The sequence below is a fragment of the Solanum stenotomum genome, chromosome 1 (assembly GCF_019186545.1).
Source record: "Solanum stenotomum isolate F172 chromosome 1, ASM1918654v1, whole genome shotgun sequence".
In the NCBI taxonomy this organism is placed as follows: Eukaryota; Viridiplantae; Streptophyta; class Magnoliopsida; order Solanales; family Solanaceae; genus Solanum; species Solanum stenotomum.
Window position 1 is genome coordinate 62,278,043 of NC_064282.1, and position 22,353 is coordinate 62,300,395.

Genomic DNA, 22,353 nt, shown 5'->3' on the forward strand with positions numbered 1-22,353 from the left:
TAAATGATGATCTTATTTTTTGCCAATCTTATTATTCAAATCTTCGCTTAAATAAGCAATACTATTTACTATAACATATATTTTTGAAATTGGTAATCACGTGCAACGCACGTGTCAAAACTAGTATATATATATATATATATTAACAGGGTGGATCTAAGGGTACAGGTGGGGGTGCCACGACACCGAGTAATTTCGGAAAAATCTTTGTATATATACATATGTATAAGAAATTAATATATATTCACTTTGTCACCCAATAAACAAAATTGTGAACGGTTCAATTGGCAAATGGCATAATATTCCATACGAGCAATGCGAGTCTGAACCTCGTTGCTAGCATTATTTTTTTGTCATGGTCTTGTGCGCAGTGAAGCTTTTTTTTTTTTTGTCTTTTTTATTAATGTGTGAAGAGCTTTAGTTTTATATATTCCATTCATTCTTATTTATTTACTATACTTTGTTAATTCAAACTGACTCCTTTTCACTGTAGTTAATTCTTTTTTTTTTTAACGTTCACTTTCACTAATTATTAATCTCTTGTTATGAGTGTCGTGTGTTTATTCTTTATCAATTAATGAATAATGAATTATGAAAATCACATATATATTATTAAGAATGTATTTAAATAGTAGTTTTAAAAAAATATAAGTTTTAAAAATGATGAATATTACTACTAGAGTTTTTTCAATTTATATTATTATTCTTTTGAATATTTTCAAATTATTCTCCTAGAAAATATAAAGTAATTAATAATTAATAATCTTATTAAAAAGAAGGGTAAATATGAAATAGATTCCAATACTTCTCTTAAACTTAAAAAAATATTTTGAATTATGAAAAAAATCTCAATAAAGTATCATATCATATATTATTAAAAGTAGGAATAATCTAAATCAAAAATTGAATTACGAAAATATCCATTACCTATTAATTTATTTTCTTAAAATCATTTAAAAAAATATTTTTCCATTTAAAATCATCTTCATAACTACACCTCTTCATTTTCCTAACTTATCATCTTATGATCATAAATAAATAATAAATAATAATAATAATTTTTTTATTAAAAGTCAAAAGCTCAAAAATTTAAAGTTGGATACCATTTTATTCCTATACTAAATAAAAAGGTTATAAAATATTTTATTAATTAAATATTAAATAATAATCATAAATTAATTTGTCATTTTTCCTTCACATAAAAAAGAAAAATAAAACTTCTGTTAAATTAGTAAATATAGTAAGTATATATATATAACCGGAACTAAAATATTTTAAAAATTGAATTATCAAAATGACCATAAAATATTGAATGACATCAATATCCTTCAATCACATATTTTTGGTAAAGTAAAAAATATTTGATTGAAGGATATTGATGTCATTCAATATTTTATGGACATTTTGATAATTCCTACAATAATATTGTACAAGAATATAAATATTCACTTAGGTAAATGCATTATGCTATTGAATATATATACACGAAAATACCCATTAATGTTTTGTCATTTATTTGACTCTTATTTATGCTTTTTTTTTTCTTTCTAAAAAGTAAGTCGATCTTCTAATAAATATAAATAAATAATAATATAGAAAATGAATGACCTAATAAATTAAAAGACATAGAATTATGTGTATTCAATTTCTGTAAGTGCTTTATCTTCCTATTCCTAATGCAAAAAGTGTAACATATCTTTGTAGTAATAAACGTATGGAGAATTGGAAAAGTTACTTGGTATATTTAATGTGGAGTAAATTATTTTGATCAATTCAATACAATATATTCATTTCCTAAATGCTATATACTGTGTATATATAGTGAAAAATCACAAGATAACTATTCCAATTCATCAAATTATTAGATTATCAATCCTACATTGTGTAGGCGACATTTTTTCATATTCATTTTGTGTTTGTGTCTCTCTTTTCTACTTATGCTTATGTGCTTTATTTTTTCTATTCACATTATAAGTTATTGTCTTTAATTCGACTTATTCATATATGTTTTCTGATTAGTTGAAAGTTTATATTACTTGGGCACGAAAACATTTGTGTCATAGTTATCATAGTTATTTCACCTCTTGCAACATAGAAATTTTGTGATGGAAATATCAAATCAGGCAAGATTACTTTCTTTTTAATTATAAGTTCTTGGAGTATCATGAAACTGTATATTCTTGTTTGTGTAGATTTTGATTAGGAATCAAGTTACATAATTTAACTAATATTTTTTTGTTAAATTCACAAATGATAGAACTAATAATTTTGAATTAGGCAAGGGGTACACGCACCTATAATAATTATGATTTATATATATCGATTAGATATTTGAGTAATTATTATTTTTATCACTAATAATAACTATTTTTTTTTAGGTGTACACCAAAAAATTGACAATGATCCACTAGCTATCATAAGAAAGGTATGTGTTGATCGAATTTATGTGCAATTTTTACAAAACACAATTCACATTAGATAACAACTTCGTGACCTTTATGTGATTCTAATAAGGTGGAGGCTACAGTTTCTTAGAAAGAAGGCAAAAATTTTAGAACATGAAATATTTTGAAATACTTGATATATTAAAAAAATACATTATTAAAATTGTTCGAATATTACTTTTGAAATTCATTTGATAGCAATATTTCAGCATGATGTACCTTCTACTGATAATAATCTTGATTGAATAGGCTCACCATTCATTGGTTTGAGTTTGTATATTTTCTCTTCAATTACTATGCAAGTTATCGCACAATGATCATCTACTAGCCATCTTAAGGAAGACATAGATTGATCAAATTTCTATGTAACTTTTGCAAAACACTACTCTCATTCGACAACAACTTCTTAATGCGTATGCAAATGTGAAAAGGTGGGCACTTCAATTTCTTAAAAAGAAGATGAAAAACTTAAGACAAGATTTAAATTATGAGTTATGACATATTAAACAAAAGAAACTTTTATCAAATTGAATACTTGATATATTATAGGGATTGCATAATTGAAGTTATTGGTTTGAGCTATATTTCTCTTCAATTTTTGTGCAACTTATCACACACTAATTATAATATTTTCAAAGTTCTTGTAATAATTAAGAATGAGATACATGGGCAACATACATGTTATATATATATATCGTTATAATAACTCCACCCAATTTAGCATGGGACACACGTGGCCAGGATTAGTATCATGAAAAGCAAGAAGGCAAAATATTGTTGTTCAATCTAGTGCAGAAGTTCAATAGTTTTTCTAGGATGTTTTTCAAGTCATTTTAACCAACCAAACGTGGAAAATGACATTTTCTCTGTCCTACTTTATATGACTTAGCTTGACTTGACACGAAATTTAAGAAGAGACACTTTTAAAACTTGTAGTCTAAAATAAATCACAATAGATGTTTGTATGATTATAAATCATTTCATTAAGGGTAAAATTGATATTTTAAAGTTAAATTGTTACTAGATATAAAAATGTGTCATTCTTTTTGGGACTGACTAAAAAAGAATATGAGTCATATAAATTGGGATAGAAGGAGTAATACATTTTCCAAAAATAAAGAAAAAATCCTCCCAAACACACCCTAAAAGAACAAGCAGTTTCTTCTAGCCATTTTATTCCTAGTATTATATTATCTTCTTGATATATTCTAAAATTTATTAATATCATTATTCCTCCTATGNAAAAGGAAAAAAAAAAGAATATCAACAGTTGAGTCCTACTTGGATTCTAATCATATTTATTTCTATAACTAAATTATTTGCTTTCCATACTTAAATACAATATTGAGTTTTACCGTATGTTTTCCCAGATTCATGCTTATGTAGTTCTTCAAAGCTTCAAAACTTGTGAATTTGCTAAGTAATAATTTTTAAAGGCATCAGGCGATTTTGAAACTTGACAAGCTTCTTCTACCTAGTGGTATGTCGCTATACAATTAGAACAAATTTCACATTTTAAAGTATATTGTGGTCGTCTCCATTTCTCTTGCTTTACTGGTTGACTCAGATATTGCTAGCTTTGGAGTATCTGTATTCCAATTCCAACTATATTCATCCTAGAAACCTCAAGTTATGTAATGGCATCAGGTTAGGTGATTTTGTTTCGATTTGCTAAGCATTACTGGAAGCTTTTTTTTCAGATCTTGGTTTCAAAGGGAACAAGCAGAAATGCAGAGATTTGATTTGATAGTGTTCTATGGCAAGTCCTGCTTCATGTAATGGTGTTAACTGGTTGATGTACTCTCATCTCATCTAGAAGGGTATCTGCTAAGTGTCTTTATCTGATCTGACTTGGTTTCAATTTCAACTAACGTATGGTGCAGAAGAATTCTACGCAAAGGTTGAAAAGACAATGTCTCAGGCTCTTAGCAAGAGCTAGAGGGAGGATATATTCTCAGGTTAATGAGCTTCAACGGACTAGATTGCCTTCAATATTGAAGTAGAGCTTATTGATCAGTTTGCATTCCATTACTTGTAATTCAATCACTTCGAAAATAAAACCAGAAAATTGTCCCAAATTCTCTTTTATTATTGAAGCTATGTATGTGCAAACAATGAGAAAGAAGTTATTATCTTGGCGTGCATACATAACCAGAAAGGTTATAGCTTTATTGATCTTTATATTCCTGTTACTTATGTCGAAGTTGACGACATGAATGATCTAGCTCGTTTGGCTGATGAGTATGGTTCAGGAGAGCTCTGGCTCACTGGAACAGAACACTATTATTCCCAATATTGAGAACTGAAGAGGTTCAAATGCAAGTATCTCTGCAAGGCTATTCGAGGAGCTTGTTGGTGTGCTGAAACCATCTAGGGATTGTGGAAAAATTTGCTCATGAGCTTCGGTAAAACATGTTCCATGAGCTGCCAACCAACCAAAAAGCAAAACTAAAAATTTCAGCGGTACAACATCTTGGTGCTGCCTCTGTATCTGATTTTGCCGGGTATGAATTTGATGATGTACTTTCTTAATCAAAGGATCGTGTTTTATCTTGGATCTTCCATTAAATAATGTCATTCTGCTAGTTTTTTCAAAACTTGTGCACACCAATTTGGCAACCTATCTAGTGCTTCCGTACTAGCCTCATAAGAGATGCTTGCTTTTGAACTTCTTCAGTTATCTTCAAGGAACTACTTTTGTCTTGTCCATAAAACTGGATACTAGTAGTACTAATAATGTTCTGTTCCACAGTCAATCGGAGCTCTCTTGAACCATACTCATCAGCCAAACGAGCTAGGTCATCAATGTTGTTTGCTTGGACACGACCCATTGGAATGTGAAGGACGATAAAGTTGTAGCCATCTTGTTTCTCTGGAAAAAAATTCTAGACTACCTTATGATTTATGTCATATTTCTATCTTCACAATAGTCAACAACGATGCATATAAAGCTCCTCTTATCCATTCAAACAACATGTATATTACATGGTGTAAAAGAAATGGAAGATGATTTGAAGAGCAAAAAAGAGACGTTTTATGATTTCAAATATAAATGTATTCAAAATTTGTACAATTGTATGAAATGAAATGAAATTTTATACAAAATATGAAAGACTGAAATTAAAATTTATGTAATGTATTACGTCCAGATCTTTGTACTTGTTCTGGTGCCATTTTGGAAATGAAGAGAAAATTCATAGACTGATGAAACTATTAGCAGCTGGTGAGAGAGGAGGAAGAGAGAAAAAGCTCAACAACATCTGGTGTATCACAGGGGCCTGCACACCGAAGTAGTATCATTTTCTTGCGAGTATCCTACATTAACTATCATGTGTTTCCTAACTATTTATCAAAACACGTCTCGAAATTAATGAATCTTATTTTAAGTAGCAAAAAATCTTCATATACCTCCCAAATACAAGTCTATCAATCTCTAAAGGGTAAAAAGAATAGGAAAGCAAAAAATAAATTCAAGTACTCTATTTTTTGATAAGAAAATCCAAGCAATTACAAGTCAGCAGCAATTAGAATTCAGTATGTACTTAATCTTCTTATTAGGCCTCAACTGGTTGTTGTGTCCACACTTCTTCTTGCGGCAGTTGACAGCACGAGGATGCAACCGAGCATAGCACTTACGGCATATCAGCACCAGATGTAATCAGAAACCTAAAGTATGTAGTAAAAATATTTTTTGTTTGATGAGGATCAACCACACAGTAAAAATAAACAAAAGATAAGAGACGATCTCATATCCAAGAGAACCTGCTAGACAAGGAATCTATTTTGTCCAAACAAGAGATGATCCAGTAACTAGAAAAAAATCAACCATGTAATAAAATCATATACACTAGCAAACTTAGTTCATTGATCAACATGCTTACCTATTGATTATGTCCAATTACTAATACTGTCTTTACACAATAAACACATCAAAATAAACTATGAAAGGACTATTTAGAATTAAAAAACAGAGAAAAAATAATAAATCTAAATCTAAAGAACTATTTCTTCCTATTTCCTTCTTATTCTCAAAGCTCCAAATCTTCTATCTTTTTACTCACTAACTAGGACGATATTGTTGGAATGGAGTTGAAGCCGCTTTCATCAAATCCTGATAAGAGAATAATAATTCATCAACACGCATCTTATCATGTAAACAATATATACACGGCATGATTAAAGAAAGAGCAATTCTTACTGTAAATGAGGTGGCATAAGCACAACCAGCGTTCTCAACATATTCTTGATAAAATTCTGAATAAGCATTAATGTTTGAACTACAAATGTAATTTTAGAAGTTATTACAAAAGTAATCCCAATAGAAATAATATGCATCATGTTAAGTGAAATTACCTTGTTTCCTTTCTCTTAAGTTTCACACTTTTCGTTTGCCTTTTTTGCTTTTGAGAAGATCTTCTTTTAATTTTTGGAGACGAAACTTTTTTGGTCTTCTGAGTAACTTCTAGAAAACCTCTCATCCTCAAAGATCTCGGACGCCCTTTAGTTGTTGCTACCGGAGGGTCAAGCAAAGTAACATCTTGACTTTGTTCACATGAGTTTATTTCCTGATCTTTCTCACTAACTTGACCACCTGATACACAATCTTCCTCAGATTCATAAGAAAGCTCATCAAGTTCTCCACACAATTGCAATAATCTTTGATGCGCAAATTGATAATGTTTTTCAGACTTTGTAGCTCGTTCAGATAACCCAATAGAATGCATCATAATGTTATTAAACCACAAAGTAGAAGGTTTCAAAGTTTGTGTTACGTTTGAGGGGTCATTAGCTTTTTCTTTTGTTGCGTTTCTTGTCCATCGATCTAATAAATAATACATTGGAAGTGAGTGAATCTGTTTTTTTATAAATACCATTAGTACATGTCTACATAGAATTCCCATGAACTCGAACTTGTGACATGAACAAACAACTCTTTTCAATGCAAGATCTAGACTAACGATATATGCTGGCCTTTGTCTTTGAAGCTGATGTACTTTATAGATGTTTGCTCCATTCTTGACCTCAATCTTTTCGGCGATAAATTTTTGAGACTGAATTAGTTCTTCTTGAAAAATCTGAAACATTTTTCTTGTATATTCCTTCGCTGCTTCATCTTCCATAGGATACAAAGTTTTCAAGATAGGTCTTGAATGTTTTGTCTTGTAATCCTTCTCCCTTACTTTATCATATCTAGCGTCAATAGCCTTATCATATTGCACCACAAATACACTCATTGGAGTACTAGAATTCAAATAATCTTTAAAAAATTTGTTCATACTCTCACTTCTTTGACTTGTCGACATGCCTGCACAAAAAGTGCTACGCACATATGCCGGTATCCATTTTTCATGAATTGCATAAATCCTCTGCAACCAACTATTTTCTTCTAAATTATACATTTTCATTATCTCGAACCACACCGTTTCAAACTCCTCAGGAGTGGTTGTACCATGAATACACCAACTAAACTTGTTACTAAAGTCGTTATACTGATGGTACACATGACTTAGATATTCTGGAATCTTCTTTGTTATGTGCCACATACAAAAGTGATGTTTACTGTTAGGAAATACTGTTGCAACTGCATTTGTTATGGCAGAATCTTGATCTGTTATGATTGTATGAGGTGCCACTCCAAACATTGCCTCTTTCCAAGTACGAAGTAACCACTCAAGAGTGTCTTGAGTTTCATCCCAAAGTAGAGCACAACTAAACAAAATAGATTGATGATGGTTATTAACTCCAGTAAATGGAACAAAAGGCATCTTATATTTATTTGTCAGATATGTAGGATCAAAAACAACTACTTCCCCGAAGTTCTTATACGCAATCCTAGATCTAGCATCAACCCAAAAACAATTAGCTAAATGACCATTTACATCCATCTGTATTGCATAAAAGAAACCTGGATTCTCGGATTGACGTCTTGACCTGTTAAATTCAGTAGATCAACACCCCCAGCTTGATTTATCAACACTGACGCTATTTTACTTGGACGGACTCCTGAGTTGTCAAGAAAATCAATAAGATTTTTTCGGGCGTCCGTTTTTTTCCTTTTTGACCGCAAAATTTTTTGACTATTTGGAGATGCAAGTTCATGATTGTGCTCAGCAACAACCCTACAAACAACCCATTTTTCTTCTCCTTTCTTCGACATATATAACAACGCTTTGCATCCTTCTCTAGTTTCATCTTGTGGTTTATTGCTTTCTAAATTTTTCTTTGAACGAAGTCCTTGCTTCAAACAAACAAACTCTTGACCAATTATTGATTTATCTTTCCTTGATTTAGTCATACGACCACGGCGCACACTAAAACCATTACGATGAGCATAATCAAGATAAAACTTAAATGAATCATCAAGAGACTGAAACTCCTTACTAATGTAGGGATCTTTTGAATTTTCCATACCTATATCGGAAGCAGTTTGTCCAGTTCCCTCCATGTCACTTTCTTCTAATAGAACTTCAACTCCTATATTTTGCACATCTACATTTGATTTTTCCATTAATCCTGCAAAATACAATTAAGAAAGTTAGATAGCTTACAATAATGAATCTGCTCATATATTTTTCAACACTTCAATTATAAAACATATTCAATATTAATGAAAGTTCAATCAATAAACTCCTTCCCAACATTCTAAAGAGCAGAGCAAACGTATTGGGGACAATATAAAAACACTTTAAGATACAATATTCACCTCTCATGAGACTATATTCACTTATTTTTAGTACATTGAAATTCTTTTGCTCATGAAGATATTGTTCAAAAGAGGCTTTTTTATGCTGGCAAACGAGAAAAAAAATGTGAAATTTGTTCTTATTGTATTAGAACGAACCACTAAGTAGAAGAAGCTTGTCAAGTTTCAAAATCGCCTGATGCTCTAAAAATTATTTCTTAGCAAATTCACAAATTTTGATGCTTTGAAGAACTACATAAGCATGATCCTGGGAAAACCTACGGTAAAACTCAATATTGTATTTAAGTTTGGAAAGAAAATAATTTAGTTATGGAAATAAATATGATTAGAATCCTAGTAGGACTCAACTGTTGATATTCTATTTTTTTTCTTTTTTATAATTATTGTTATTTTATTAAAATAAGTTACTATGGTTAAATTTCATTAAAAGTACCTGATGGTGTAGAAATTTCATACACCGACGGTGCACAAAACTTAAACTCCATATAAATTGGGATAGAAGGAGTAATACATTTTCCAAAAAAAAAAGAAAAAATCCTCCCAAACACACCCTAAAAGAACAAGCAGTATCCATCTAATTTACCAAGCTCTTAGGGCTCCTCAAAGTCGATGCATTTGTAACAAGCTTGGTGTATCCAATTTTATATGGCACCAACTTCAGAGGAAGATTAGGAAATTAGTGATATGAACAAGTTAAGGAGTCATCAAGTTCACCATGAACAAGAAGTCAGATAGTCAAGCACTCAAAAAAAGTGAATAAATGAAACCACACAATTATTTATTACAGACATACAAATTCCTGGTTCTTTATCTCATAAATAACTTGTGTTTTTTCAGCATTCAATGTCAATAACTACAATTGTATATGACGTACCTGACTAATAAAGTACGTATGTGTATAGTCTCACACAGATACATCATCATAGGACGAAACCATCTTGAGGACATAGACAGGATCACCCACTTTGATGGTCTTTCTCTTCTCTTGTGCAACGTAATCCTCCCACACTAACATCTGACCAAAGTAAATCTGCATCCAATGAAAAAAATGAGCAGATAACTGAATATGTCCTCATGCTAAGTGAATGATGAGTATACAAGAACTTATTTGCTTACTCGTCCTTGCGGTTTCTTATTTGTCTTTAGGACTTTATCTGAACGGAACTTCATGAGCGTTTCACTTGGCTCGGAACCTGCTTCTGCGGTTTCTTGATTAATTGTTGGAACCTGAAAGCCACATCTAAGAAGTTAACAAAGAAGATGAGTGTTTACATTAGATGATTTATTTTATTTTTTTCCTTCACTGTTTTTCCTTTGTTTGTATATCTTTCAAAGAATGTGTCTGCATATTTTTTCATATTCGCATGCAACAACATCAACATACCCAATGTAATCTCACAGTGCAGTTATGGGGTTTCTTATTCACACGTATACTAAATATATTATCGCATTCCTTGAATCTTCAACAATTAAAAATCCCCTAAATAATGGTTATCATCGAGATTTAGAGAAAGGATAACCTTTACCTTGCAGCGATAGCATAACTCTGTGCTATGGAATGTATTTTCACCTATTTTGACATCCTTCCATAAATCTTCACAAAATGGATTGGATCCGTCAATGAGGATACTGTATGCATGTTTCCAACAGTTGAAGGTTACGATTGATGCAAGAACAGAATAAATATTATTTATGTTAACAACCAAGAAAACAATAATGATCAATTATGGGATTTTCAGCAAAAGACACAGGTTCAATATAAAGATTCATATAATCAGAGGAGTATTTGGCCCAAAGAAGCCAACGCCATCATCTTAACAAGTACACCATGTAGAGGGGTCATGTTGAAGCAATTATTAAGTTCTTGATGAACGCTGCTACATCAACTCTAAGGAAGTTCCTTTAGTATATATAATCACTATATATAGATTCATTTCTCTCTCTAAATGATTGAATAAGAAATAGAAGATACTTTGGTCTGAAGCGGTTGATTGACACAGGCTCCATGAGTTGCTCGTTTAATACATCCAGTGATTTCTGCCAAGAAAAAGGAAACAACTTTGGATATTTTATTTAATGAGAGATAAAATTTCATCTTTAGGATAATTAAATGCTAACCTGGGATATAAGGAGGAAGGGATATGCATCATTAAATTTTATTTTGTACCCAGGAGCATAGTTAGGGTCGGTAGGTCTAGACTGTGATACTGCATGAGCAAAAAAATTAGTGAAATGACTACGGCTGAGCACATCCCTTATTTTCCGGATGCACACATCTTTAACTACTTCCTCCATTTCAATTTATATGGTATAGTTTGATTGAGTATAGAGTATAACAAAGAAACAAAAACTTTTGTTACTTGTGGTCTTAGGGGAGGACTCACAACAGTGGCAACGAATTTGACAGAACTTAGTAGCTTTAGCTCAAACCCTGTCAATAGGTTAGAAAATTCATTTAATATGTACAAAATCTATAAATTAAAAATTCTGGCTCTGGTGGCCTTAAATATGCTATGAGATTTTAGAGCCTAAAAGCATGTCATTAAAGAGTAAATTGGGAACTTATTTTCAAGTATAGAAAGTGTCATTCTTTTGTGGACAGAGTAACATGAATAGAGTGGCACATAAAATGTGACAGAGAGAGTATATGATTGAATGTTCAAGAACAAACTTTAAATAAGATGTGACTAGACTACGGAGTCGATGACAGTAGAGTCGTCTAGAGATCATTAGTATTTCTGAGATAGTTATATTTCTAGACTAAATACAGGCTTCCCAAGACATCAAACCCTAAACTCTTATATGCAGATTTGATAACTCATTTAGTCACCGTTAACTCTCTGGTTACAGTGCCACAAGCATCTAGAAAGTCAAAATACACAGATAGAGATAATACAAGTCATTAACGTGCATGCCAAAAGAACAGTGTTAAAATTCGTTCAACCGCACTCTCCAAGCCCTTATGTGTCTGGGTTGAAGGTTCTAACGTCAAGTAATTCTAAAGCATTTCAAGGTTAAATGCAATATAATAAAGATACAAATTATCAGATGATTTTGGTGGGTTACAAAGGGGACATAGGAGCATACCTTCATTGAAACGTACGAGACGACTAGGTTTCCCTAGATATTTGGAGAACCACTTTGATGCTTCATCTCCTTCATCCAAAGCAGAGCCAGACCATTCCCACACGGAGACACCGTTTGCTACTTCAGATGGTTCAGCCAGTGGGACTTTAAGCACATCCATACCAGGAGCTCTTATCACTATCAGAAAAGGTGAAGTCGATACTAGTGAGATCGCTTCTTTTGTGATCATAATTGCCTTATTTTGGAGTTTACGTAATGCCTCAATTTGAGGCCCTTAAAAGATATGATGAAGCTTAGGAAATGCAATTTTTTGTTTGCTTTTAGTTACTGCATTAATATTTAGCATAATAAGTTGCTTCGTAGGATGAATATGAATATTAAATTCCTATTAGGTTGTTTTAGTTTGTTGAGATATTTTTGTTATTAAATTTTGAATCATGCAATTTTTTTTGTAAGTGGCTATTTAAAGTCCTCGTATGCTTAAGAAAAATATTGAAAGACATTTTTGAGAAAATGATCAAAATGATCCTTAATGTATACGGGTTAAAGTGTTTTGGTCCTTTATATATACCACTTAATAGATATAGTCCTTAATATATATAAAATGTGATCATTTTGATCCTAACCCTAAAACTTAACAATATCCGTTAAAGTTTAACAGAAAAACTCAAAACCTCTACTCTCTCTCCTCCTTTCTTCCTCCCTGCTATTGCTTCTACCACGAATGGATTTCAACAAAACAATTCAAAAATTTAAGAAACACCCACACACTCCCCGAGAAAACTAGAGATTGATCATGAAGGGGATTAAAGAGAAAAAAAATAATTTGGCCAACTTACAACAAGAATCAAGTTTAAGATCACGATTTAGAATCAGAAATCGATCCATGGGGTGAAATTTGATAAAATTTTAGGAGAAATTGGGCAGACCTGATAAAGAAACACGACACTCAATACTACTTTATGAATTTTCATAATCAATTTAAAATATATGCTGCTTATAAATAAAAGAAAATTAATTTTTGTTTGGAACCAATTGTGAAACAATTTGGAAAAAAAGAAGAACGTTGAAATTCAATTGCAGAAGCAGCAACGCCGAGGAAGAAAGGACGAGAGAGGTGGAGGATGCTTTTTTTAGTTTTTCCTGTTAAAGTTAACGAATACTCCCTCCGTCCCATTTTATATGAGGTACTTTGACTCGGCACGGAATTTAAGAAAGAAAGGAAGACTTTTAAAACTTGTGATCCAAAATGAATGATAGAAATTTGTGTGGCTGTAAATCATTTCATTAAGGGTAAAATAAATATTTTATAGTTAGATTGTTACTTTATATAGAAATGTGTCATTCTTTTTGGGACTAACTAAAAAGAAAAGTGAGTCATATAAATTGGGACAGAGGGAGTAATTATTAAATTTTAGGTTTAGGACCAAAATGATCATATTTTACATACATTAAGGACTATATCTATAAACGGTATATGTAAAGGACCAAAACACTTCAACTCACATACATTAAGGATCATTTTGATCATTTTCTTGACATTTTTCATTCAATACTGTCAACCCTTTTTGCTACGGCATTATAAAAAAACACCAACAAAAGTTTTACATTTTTTGCGATTATAATTACCTTAGTCTTGGAGTTTACAGAATGCCTCGAAAGATGTGTTGTTTCCTTTTTTCTTTTCTGTTAAGTATCAAGAAATGCAAAGTAATAGAAAACAAGGATCATAAAACATATTCTCACTAACCTAAAAATGAGGTTGGATTTGGTTCCCAGCCCTCTGATAATGCCTCATTTGGCAGTTCAACCTCAACCAGAGCAAGCGATGGCTCTACTCTTTGAGTACATGCTCTACCTTTGGAGTTCACAACGATCCACTGCCGATCCCATCGAAATCCTGAGAAAAACGAAGCGTAAGAATTGATTGTTGAGCTCAAGAAATTAGTATGAAATTTTTGTGTACTATTTATTTGAAGCATTGGGTTATAATATCTCACTGAGATGTTCATTTTTTGCAAAATTTGTTATAATACAGACATGCTACCAACCATATGAAGTTACTCAAATACATAGCAGTCTAAATCATCAATGATTTTGCATCATACGCCTACATGCTAATGGAGAATGTAATAATACAAAATGATGCAGTCTCTACATGATAATACTTTTATTTTTCTTCTATTGTTGACTACAGGCCAGGACAATAGTTTAACTAAATGGTCAATCAGTTTGAAGATTACTAGGCATTGGTGAGTCAAACAAAATTATGAGACAGGTTGGCTGAATTGAGAATTCAAACCTTGATATGCTTAAGTGGAAATGATCAAGATTTACATAGAAGTGAGGAATCCTCCGATAGAGACCTCCAAGTGGTTCACGCTCGCTTCTTTTGGTCAAAAGTTTACGGTTTCCCCTTACTTATCAAATTATTTGTCAATGGGGTTTGACTTCTGTAATGACCGTCCAGGTCATTTCCATCTTATTGCCTTCTTTTCATCGTTTAGAGTGTTTTTATAACGACCTCAAGTCATTTATGACTGGTTGGAACTAACAGTTCGGTCATCTGGTCGTTCTTTTGGTTTTTGTGCAAGTTTCCGTGTTTTGAAACTTTTGAAACTTGAACGGTTGGCTTCGGTCAAAAGTTCATAAAGGCGACTTATGCATCAGCTGGTGCGACCACTTTTCCCCTTCGCATTCGCTGGCTTCATGCCTCATTGTGGTGACTAGTGGTCCTTGTCTCCGTGTTCGCGGAGGCCTAGGTGTCTAGCCATCGCGTTCGTGGGCCTTATGCCGCATTCGCGATGGACTAAAGATGTGAACCCACTTTTCATCAAATTATTAAGTATAAGCCAGGCATCATGTACCACAATCCACCCTAACACATGCAACTTAGGAAAATAATCATTTGCCATTGCCAATCCTTGCCGTTACATATGGAAAATTTGTTGCAACTTAGCGGTGTGGCCTAACCTGTCATAACTGTATAGAAACATCTGCTGTTCTTTGATCTCTAAAGGAATCAGCCACTTCATTTGACAATTAACTTGCTTGGTTCACTCTTTTAGCCCATTTAAGCACAAAACTTTGATGAATCCTTTTGGATTCACCCAATTATGACACTCCCATAATCATCAATTGTCTAGCTAACCTACTATACTTTGAGCAGGTCAAAAGGGTTATACTAATTTGGGATGATTCTGACTGAAAAAGAAAAAATTGAAGTTAAATAATAGTAAGCGATATTGCTTCTTCTTTTTTACGACAAAACGTTATTATTTAAAATAGTAGGTGATGTTGCTCAGACTCTTCAATGATATCAATGGATGTAAGTGCATGTCAAATCCTCTATAAGTAGTGTATTTTTGGAGGATTCGACATGACAACAACAACATTTTTAGAGATTCTGATCAACATAGACAGTAAGTCATCATCTTTGCCGAGGGTTCAAGTTGGATTGAGTATTAATGCTATCAAAAATCATCCTATCACCAAATTTATTATTGTAAAAGGTAAAATCAGAGGGCTAATTCCAACACAAAGCAGTCAATTGGTTAGGAATCAGCTTTCAAATTCAGTTGACCAAGTAGATAGAAAAGCAGATTACTCTTCTACTCCCTCCTGTCCATATTAAATGGTGCTTTTAGATTTGGCGAATTCCTTAAGAACTGTAAAGTAACAAGTGTTTTACTAATTTACCCTTAAATAGTACTATCTCCGTTCATTTTTATTTGTCATGCTATGCTTTTTGAAAGTCAATTTAACTAATTTCAAAGTTAAATTAGATTATATTAGTTCAATATTTTAAACAAAAAATTTAGATATTTAAAAACTATAAGAACAGTACTATAAATTGCAAATTTTTACATATATAAAAAAATATATCGTAATCTTTAGTTTGACTCTACAAAAAAGAAATCATGACAATTAAAAATGTACAAAAAAAATAGTATAATAGTTGTTTGATCATGTAAAACCCCACTTATCTAAACACGATAAATTGATAACAAAGACAATTAATACTTTCTTGATCACTTTTTTGGACCAATGTGAAAAAGGTGAAAACACCCCAGGAAGGAGTAATAATTCAGCAGCATCGTATCCCAAAGGTCTAACAACTTCATCTAATATAACTCTGAGGAAGTACTCCCTTGTTCCTAATTATTTGTTTATTTTTTTTTGTTTTTAATTAATTTGTCTATTTTGATAAATCAAGAAAGATCATTTTTTTTTATTTATTATATCATCAATTAATTACTTTGAAAAAGGTTAAACTTTTTGACAATTTTAAGTTTTTAATTCACACTTCATATTAATAGGGGTAAAACGGTAAAGTTACTATGTCATTAACTATTTTTTTTAATAGGTATGTCAATTTAAAAGTGGACGGACAGAGAGAGTATTAATCAAGAAACGGTAATACACTGTGTGTTGCAAAAGATCAAGATTCAAAATGGGGTTTTTATTAAGGTAAAGCTTTGATTACTGTAACACCAGGAGACTCACATAAAAATTGAATGGAAATTGAAGTATACCAGTAGAAGAAAGGGCTGCTTCAGGAACTGAAATACCACGGCATGATTTGAGTGGGTATATGGTAATTGATATAACTTGTGCTGCTTCTTTACTATCTGCCATAACAACAAATTAAGAAAAAACTTTGACAAATGAACTTTAAATTTCTCTCTTTAGAAGTTAGATACAAATGAAAAGCTTCATCACCTTAATCTTATCTCTATCACCATTCACCTCCTTTAGGCTTCATCCATTTTGTCTCCATGTGATTTTTGGACTTTAGCAAAAACACTATACCATAAAATATATTTATTATTTTATTTACGGAAAAAGCTCAAATACTACATTTAACTTTTTAGAAAAGCCTCTTTTACATTATTTATTGAAATTTTTTGTTCATTTATCTCATTGCCGTTTATGAAAAGGCTCATCTTAGCCATTTTTTTCTACTCTGATTTTGCAAAACCAATTTTTACAACCCAAACAACTTTTAACACTTTTCACTTGGAGTTTTAGATCGAATATATTGTTTTTACTTCTTGTTTCTCAAGAATATCAAGAACACATAAAAAATATCAAATAACTCCCAAATTTCTGTATTGTAGTATTTATTTTTATATTAGTTATAAAAAAATCGTGCTTTGCGCCGTCAGTGTTATGTGTCGAAAAGAGATGTTTAAAAATTTCAACTTTTTAGGGGGAAAATCATATTTAAAAAGCCATCACATAATTGTTTAAACAAAATTAAATTTATTAATTCAAAAAACTCTATCAAATCTAAGTGTTAAAAATTTAGAGAAAAAAGTAAGAGATTTCAATTTCCACTTTGAGAAGATATTAACACTCAAAGGACCACTAACATACAATTATCCAACAATTTAAAATTTTAATTACTTAACTTTTTTGGCGAAAATAATTTTTAAAAAAGGCATTTAAAGCAATTTAAAAGAGAATTAATTTGAACATTTGAAATATTTTAGAAAGAAAGTAAACTTAATCGAAAAATGGCTAAGTAAAGAAAGACTATCAAATAAAATTATTTAAAATAGTAAATTATCATAACAAAAAGTGATTTATCTCTAAGGGATTTAATTAAGTTAATTTAAAATTTTAAGGTTAGAGCTAATACATTCAAAAATAAAAACAAACAAATAAATTATTACCAAAAATATAAAATAAATAAACAAATAAATACAAATAACTAAAAATTAATGGACTTGGTCAAAGTCTGGTTGCTGAAAATGACTTGGGCTCCAACCAAAATTCAACTCTGTGAAGAACTGCGGCTGCACTTTAGGCCTTCAGCTAATTTCGGTTGTGTATCATATACGTATCTAATGTATATCAAGTGTATATCCTGCATATTTTATGTATTCTGACTCATAGATCACCTCTGAGACCAGTATATAAACTTCCTTTTCCATCTCAATTTTCCATCTGAATGAAATCGTGGTTGACTCGACAACTTGAAAAATGCAAGGAGGCGATGAAAATGGACTCCGCCAATATCACACGTAAAGAAAGTAGGGAAAATAATTACTATACTCCTTTGAACGCTTTTAGAAATAAAGTTACATGAAAATATAACTTGATGCATATATTGGATTGGATATTTCAAACTTCGAGTTGGCTCCCAAACAAAAGACAAAGGCATATTTATTCCAAAAATGTAAAAGGTCATGCATTATTAACAACCAAAGTATGAGGAACAAATCAAATGGACATGAAAATGACTATTCAAATAAATAAGTAACTAACATAATGCACACTTAAAGTGAGTATCTTCATACATACAAACAGTAGTGTGAACAAATTCTAAGTGCATATGAATGTTAAAATTTAATGCTATAGGGTGGCTCAATGCCTTTAAAAATGAGGCATCCGTCTTAGGTCCCTAAATTTGAAGGGCCTAATTTTTTAATAATAATAAAATTATTATAAGCTATTTTTTAACCAAAAAAAATAATATTGTAACACTCCGCTATTTGAAAGAGCTAGAATTAGAAAGAACCATTTTTGGAAAGAATAAAAATCTGAAATTTGGAAGTAAGTATGTTAAGTATAAGTTTTGGGTCAAATTCAAACGACCATAAATTCTGGTACATGATGAGTTAGGTGGGCTACAAGATATCAAATGAAAGGCCTTTGAATTATCTTTCCAACACCACCAAGTTTGCTAATTTTCGAGTTCGTATGAGGGAGATATGCCTGTTTGAAGTCGGACTGTCTGGATAAGGAAAGTCAACCAGATTTTAGAGGGGTATTTTGGTCTTTTCATTACCCAATTAATTTATTCTGTTTTTAGGAAATTATTTGGGGTCTAAACTGAGTTCGTTCTGTTTACGCAATTAAGAATTACACTAGGGCTTTGAGAGAAGAGAAAATAGGAGAAAAGTCAAGGCGTTCTTGGAGATTTCTTGCGGAATCGAAGTCGTTTCGCCAAGGGTTGATCCCTAAAGAGGTATGTGAGACTTTCATAGCGTCGAGTTCGTTCACCCACGCACCAATCATGTTTATTTCAGCGAAATTCGTTCTAGAAAGTTGAAAGTTGATGATTTTGAATTGTGTTCTTGAATATTGGCTTTCGTTCTTGAGTTAAGTTGGGATTGTTGAGTTATTGAGGAAATCATGTAGATTTTAGAGTCATTTATGAATAGATTCTTGTGTACATATACTGGTATCTGAAACTAAAGAGGAATTGAGAAGAAGAATCGAATTAAGGCGAATTGGGGTTAGACAACGAATAAGGAAAAAGTCCGGCAAATTTGGGTACCAGGTCCGCGACGCGGACCTGTTCCTCAGGATCAGAACTTTTTCTCTCCGCCTCGCGGAGAGGTCGCGGACCCTTTTGGCTCAAAATTTATTTCGCGACCAAATAATAAAATGCATCTCCGCGTTGCGGACTTGCTTCCAGACTATGATTTCTTGATTGTTTCTCATGTTTAACTATCTAAAAATACTCTTAAACATCATGGGATCTTTCCTATCACAAATCACAACCTTGAATTCATAAATCAAATTCAAGGTAGAGTTGATAGTCAAGTCTTGAGGGTTTCTCGAGTCATTTTAAGAAGTCTTTTACAAATCTTTTAAACTTGTTTTAAGACTTAAGCATTGAGATTGAGGAAGAGTAGAGTCGAGTGCATTTCTTTAAAATGTTATGTGGGGACTATGTATTCCCAAAGACTTAATGTTTTCAGATTTAAGATGAGAGAAAACACCGATTTTAAAATGAGTTTTCATGAGTAGTTTTGAGTTCCATCTCTTTTAAGAGATGAGTTTCTGAGTAATAATCTCAAACCACAGAGAAGGAGTTATGTTTTTAAACATATGAGCTGAGTATTTTGGGAGTACTATTGAGCACCGATATGGGGACGAGTTCATAATAACTCAAGTCTCTATAAACCATGTAGCCAACGTGGGTAAAAAGGGTCATACTTTTTAGATGACTCCTTAATGTTTTTTAGCATAGACTAGTGGATTCACTTAGTTGAGGCGTTCTGTATCCCGACAAGTTATAGGATAGTTTTGGCAGCGTGGGCGAAACGTTGTATCATCACATAGCTCGTAGTGATGATTGTCGGTTAGAGAAACTCCCACAAAATTATATTACTTTATTATATATATAAATTGAGATGTTATTGTATTTCTCCAATACATTGAATTGCTACTTACTGTTTAAATGCTTTATATAAACTACATCTTTACTGTTGTTTATTTCTACATTAAGTTGAGTATCCATGAGTTGAGAAAAGCTAAAGTAAGTGTTTCTTTCAGAATTCATTTCAAGCTTATGTCATGTTTAGTTTTCCCCTCGCATGCTCGTACATTCAACGTACTGATGCCATTTGACTTGCATCGTTTTATGATGTAGATACATGTAATCAGGATCAACATCCAGCACCTCGTTGATCCAGCTGAGCATCTCAGAGTCAGTTGGTGAGCCTCCTTGCTTTCCGGAGGATTCCCTTTTATTGCTTTGTTAGTCAGTTGTTAGGATGATCAGGGTTCTTATCCCAACACCCCTCATAGTTATTAGAGGTTTCATAGACAGTTAGATGTTATTAGTTCATTAATCTTATTCATTTCAGTTGTTTTTATTACAAGACTTGAGTTGCCTTTATGGCCAGCCGAATGTTTTCCTTTATGCGTTCTAAGTTTGGGTTATGAATCTACCTCTTGAGTTGTTTTAAATGTTGAGTAAAGTCTTCCCTTGAGTAGTAGGCCAAGCCAAGGGTTCGCTTGGGGCCAGCAATGATTTTCGATTGCCAGTCCCCCCCCATTGTGTAGGCTCGGGGCGTGACAAATACAATGTCTTTTAATTTATTTGTATTTTTTTAGTTTGTTTTGAAACATTAAGAATGCTTTTTTTTTTTATCAATTTTTAAATTAACTTTCACATGATATGTTTAAGACCATAATATTAAAAAATATTTTGGTATATATATATAATCTAGTTTAAGACCACAGACAGAATAAAGTTTTTTTATTAAAAACAAATAAATAACTTTGCATCTCAAAAAATAAAAAAATAATTAAAACTTAGGCCTTCGATTTAATTTGAATTTTTTGGTCACTAATTAGCTTGAGCCGCTACTAAATGCCGTGATCAAATTTTGAACTACAAGAAAGCAGTACACATGCTAAACTATGAGTATTAATGTTAAACTATGTATTAAAAGGGGCCATAAAAATGATTTTAGACAAAATTCATGCTAAGGCGTAGATAAAAGAAATTACAAGCTACATCGCGGCTTAGAATTGAATTTACCATTTATACAGAAGACAATATACTACATTAAAAAGTCTGATGCGTTTAATTCATATGAACTTATAAACATGATAAAAATCACAGACTAAAGAAAATGACCCAACAATTACAAAAGAAGATTGGAATAATGTTTAAACAGAAGTTTTCTACAAGACAGAATCAAACATAAACTTAATATATGAACTTGATTCCATATTAGAACACCCAAAATATTAAAGTCGAAACAGAATAAAGAAAAGATTTACCTTTTCTAGAGCAGCCAGACCAGGACGACCAGCTTAACAATAATTCCTCCACCACACAAGAAAAAGCTTGTGCAAAAATGAAAACAAACCAAGACAAAAATAAAACTGTGAGTTCGGAGGTTGTGAGGAGATGGAATTGTAGGAACAAGGACTGAAGAGGGGTTTTATAGAAGAGGATTAGGGATTGAATTGAGGGGAAATATGGGATAAGATTTTGGAATCCAAAATTTGAAATTCGAATGTAAACGTTAAGGTTTGAGTCAACTAGAAAGGTACCAATTTCTCATGGATTTGAGAGGAAATGTGGGAGGAGGGAATCCAAAATTAGCGAGGGTTACACTTGGGATTCAATGGAACTTCCCCAAACTCTGGTTGAATCTCTGTGAATCGCGGTGGCGTGAGGGAAACGGAATTAGACCATTAGGGTTGTTGGGTCGTTCGATTCTATGAGGGAGACGACGCGTAGGTATGTATTGTTGTACTAGATGAGTGTTGCCCGTGCTAAGCACGGGCCCAACGTTTAAAATGTTATCATAATTTTACTTCTGTTTGATTTACTATGAAATATATTTGAAATTGAATGCAATG

General features: G+C 32.0%; 2 protein-coding genes across 2 annotated transcripts; both read right to left on the reverse strand.

Moving 5' to 3' along the window:
• Nucleotides 1-5,958: 5,958 nt before the first annotated feature.
• LOC125855126 (protein FAR1-RELATED SEQUENCE 5-like) lies at nt 5,959-9,632 on the reverse strand. The gene is made up of 5 exons (XM_049534809.1): nt 9,581-9,632; nt 8,507-8,957; nt 6,798-8,375; nt 6,643-6,721; nt 5,959-6,075 (listed from the first exon to the last, which is right to left on the reverse strand). Exons 1-5 carry the CDS (start codon nt 9,630-9,632, stop codon nt 5,959-5,961), a joined length of 2,277 nt encoding a protein of 758 aa, XP_049390766.1.
• A 224-nt stretch (nt 9,633-9,856) lies between these two features.
• Nucleotides 9,857-16,936, reverse strand: LOC125844577 (uncharacterized). Its single transcript, XM_049523886.1, has 8 exons — nt 16,770-16,936; nt 13,985-14,134; nt 12,235-12,411; nt 11,266-11,354; nt 11,120-11,184; nt 10,674-10,776; nt 10,264-10,374; nt 9,857-10,177 (listed from the first exon to the last, which is right to left on the reverse strand). Exons 1-8 carry the CDS (start codon nt 16,870-16,872, stop codon nt 10,052-10,054), a joined length of 924 nt encoding a protein of 307 aa, XP_049379843.1. The 5' UTR covers nt 16,873-16,936; the 3' UTR covers nt 9,857-10,051.
• Nucleotides 16,937-22,353: the final 5,417 nt, after the last annotated feature.

Excerpts from the sequence above, each read along its gene's own strand:
- LOC125844577 (XM_049523886.1), bottom strand. The coding sequence starts at position 16,872 with ATGGCAGATAGTAAAGAAGCAGCACAAGTTATATCAATTACCATATAC. Across the intron at positions 10,777-11,119 it reads ATCAACCGCTTCAGACCAAA|TATCCTCATTGACGGATCCA; the intron begins GTATCTTCTATT and ends ACATGCATACAG. Across the intron at positions 10,178-10,263 it reads ATAAGAAACCGCAAGGACGA|ATTTACTTTGGTCAGATGTT; the intron begins GTAAGCAAATAA and ends CATTGGATGCAG.
- LOC125855126 (XM_049534809.1), bottom strand. The coding sequence starts at position 9,632 with ATGGAGTTTAAGTTTTGTGCACCGTCGGTGTATGAAATTTCTACACCA. Across the intron at positions 8,958-9,580 it reads TGAAATTTCTACACCATCAG|GATTAATGGAAAAATCAAAT; the intron begins GTACTTTTAATG and ends TGTATTTTGCAG. Across the intron at positions 8,376-8,506 it reads AATAGTCAAAAAATTTTGCG|GTCAAGACGTCAATCCGAGA; the intron begins GTCAAAAAGGAA and ends TGAATTTAACAG.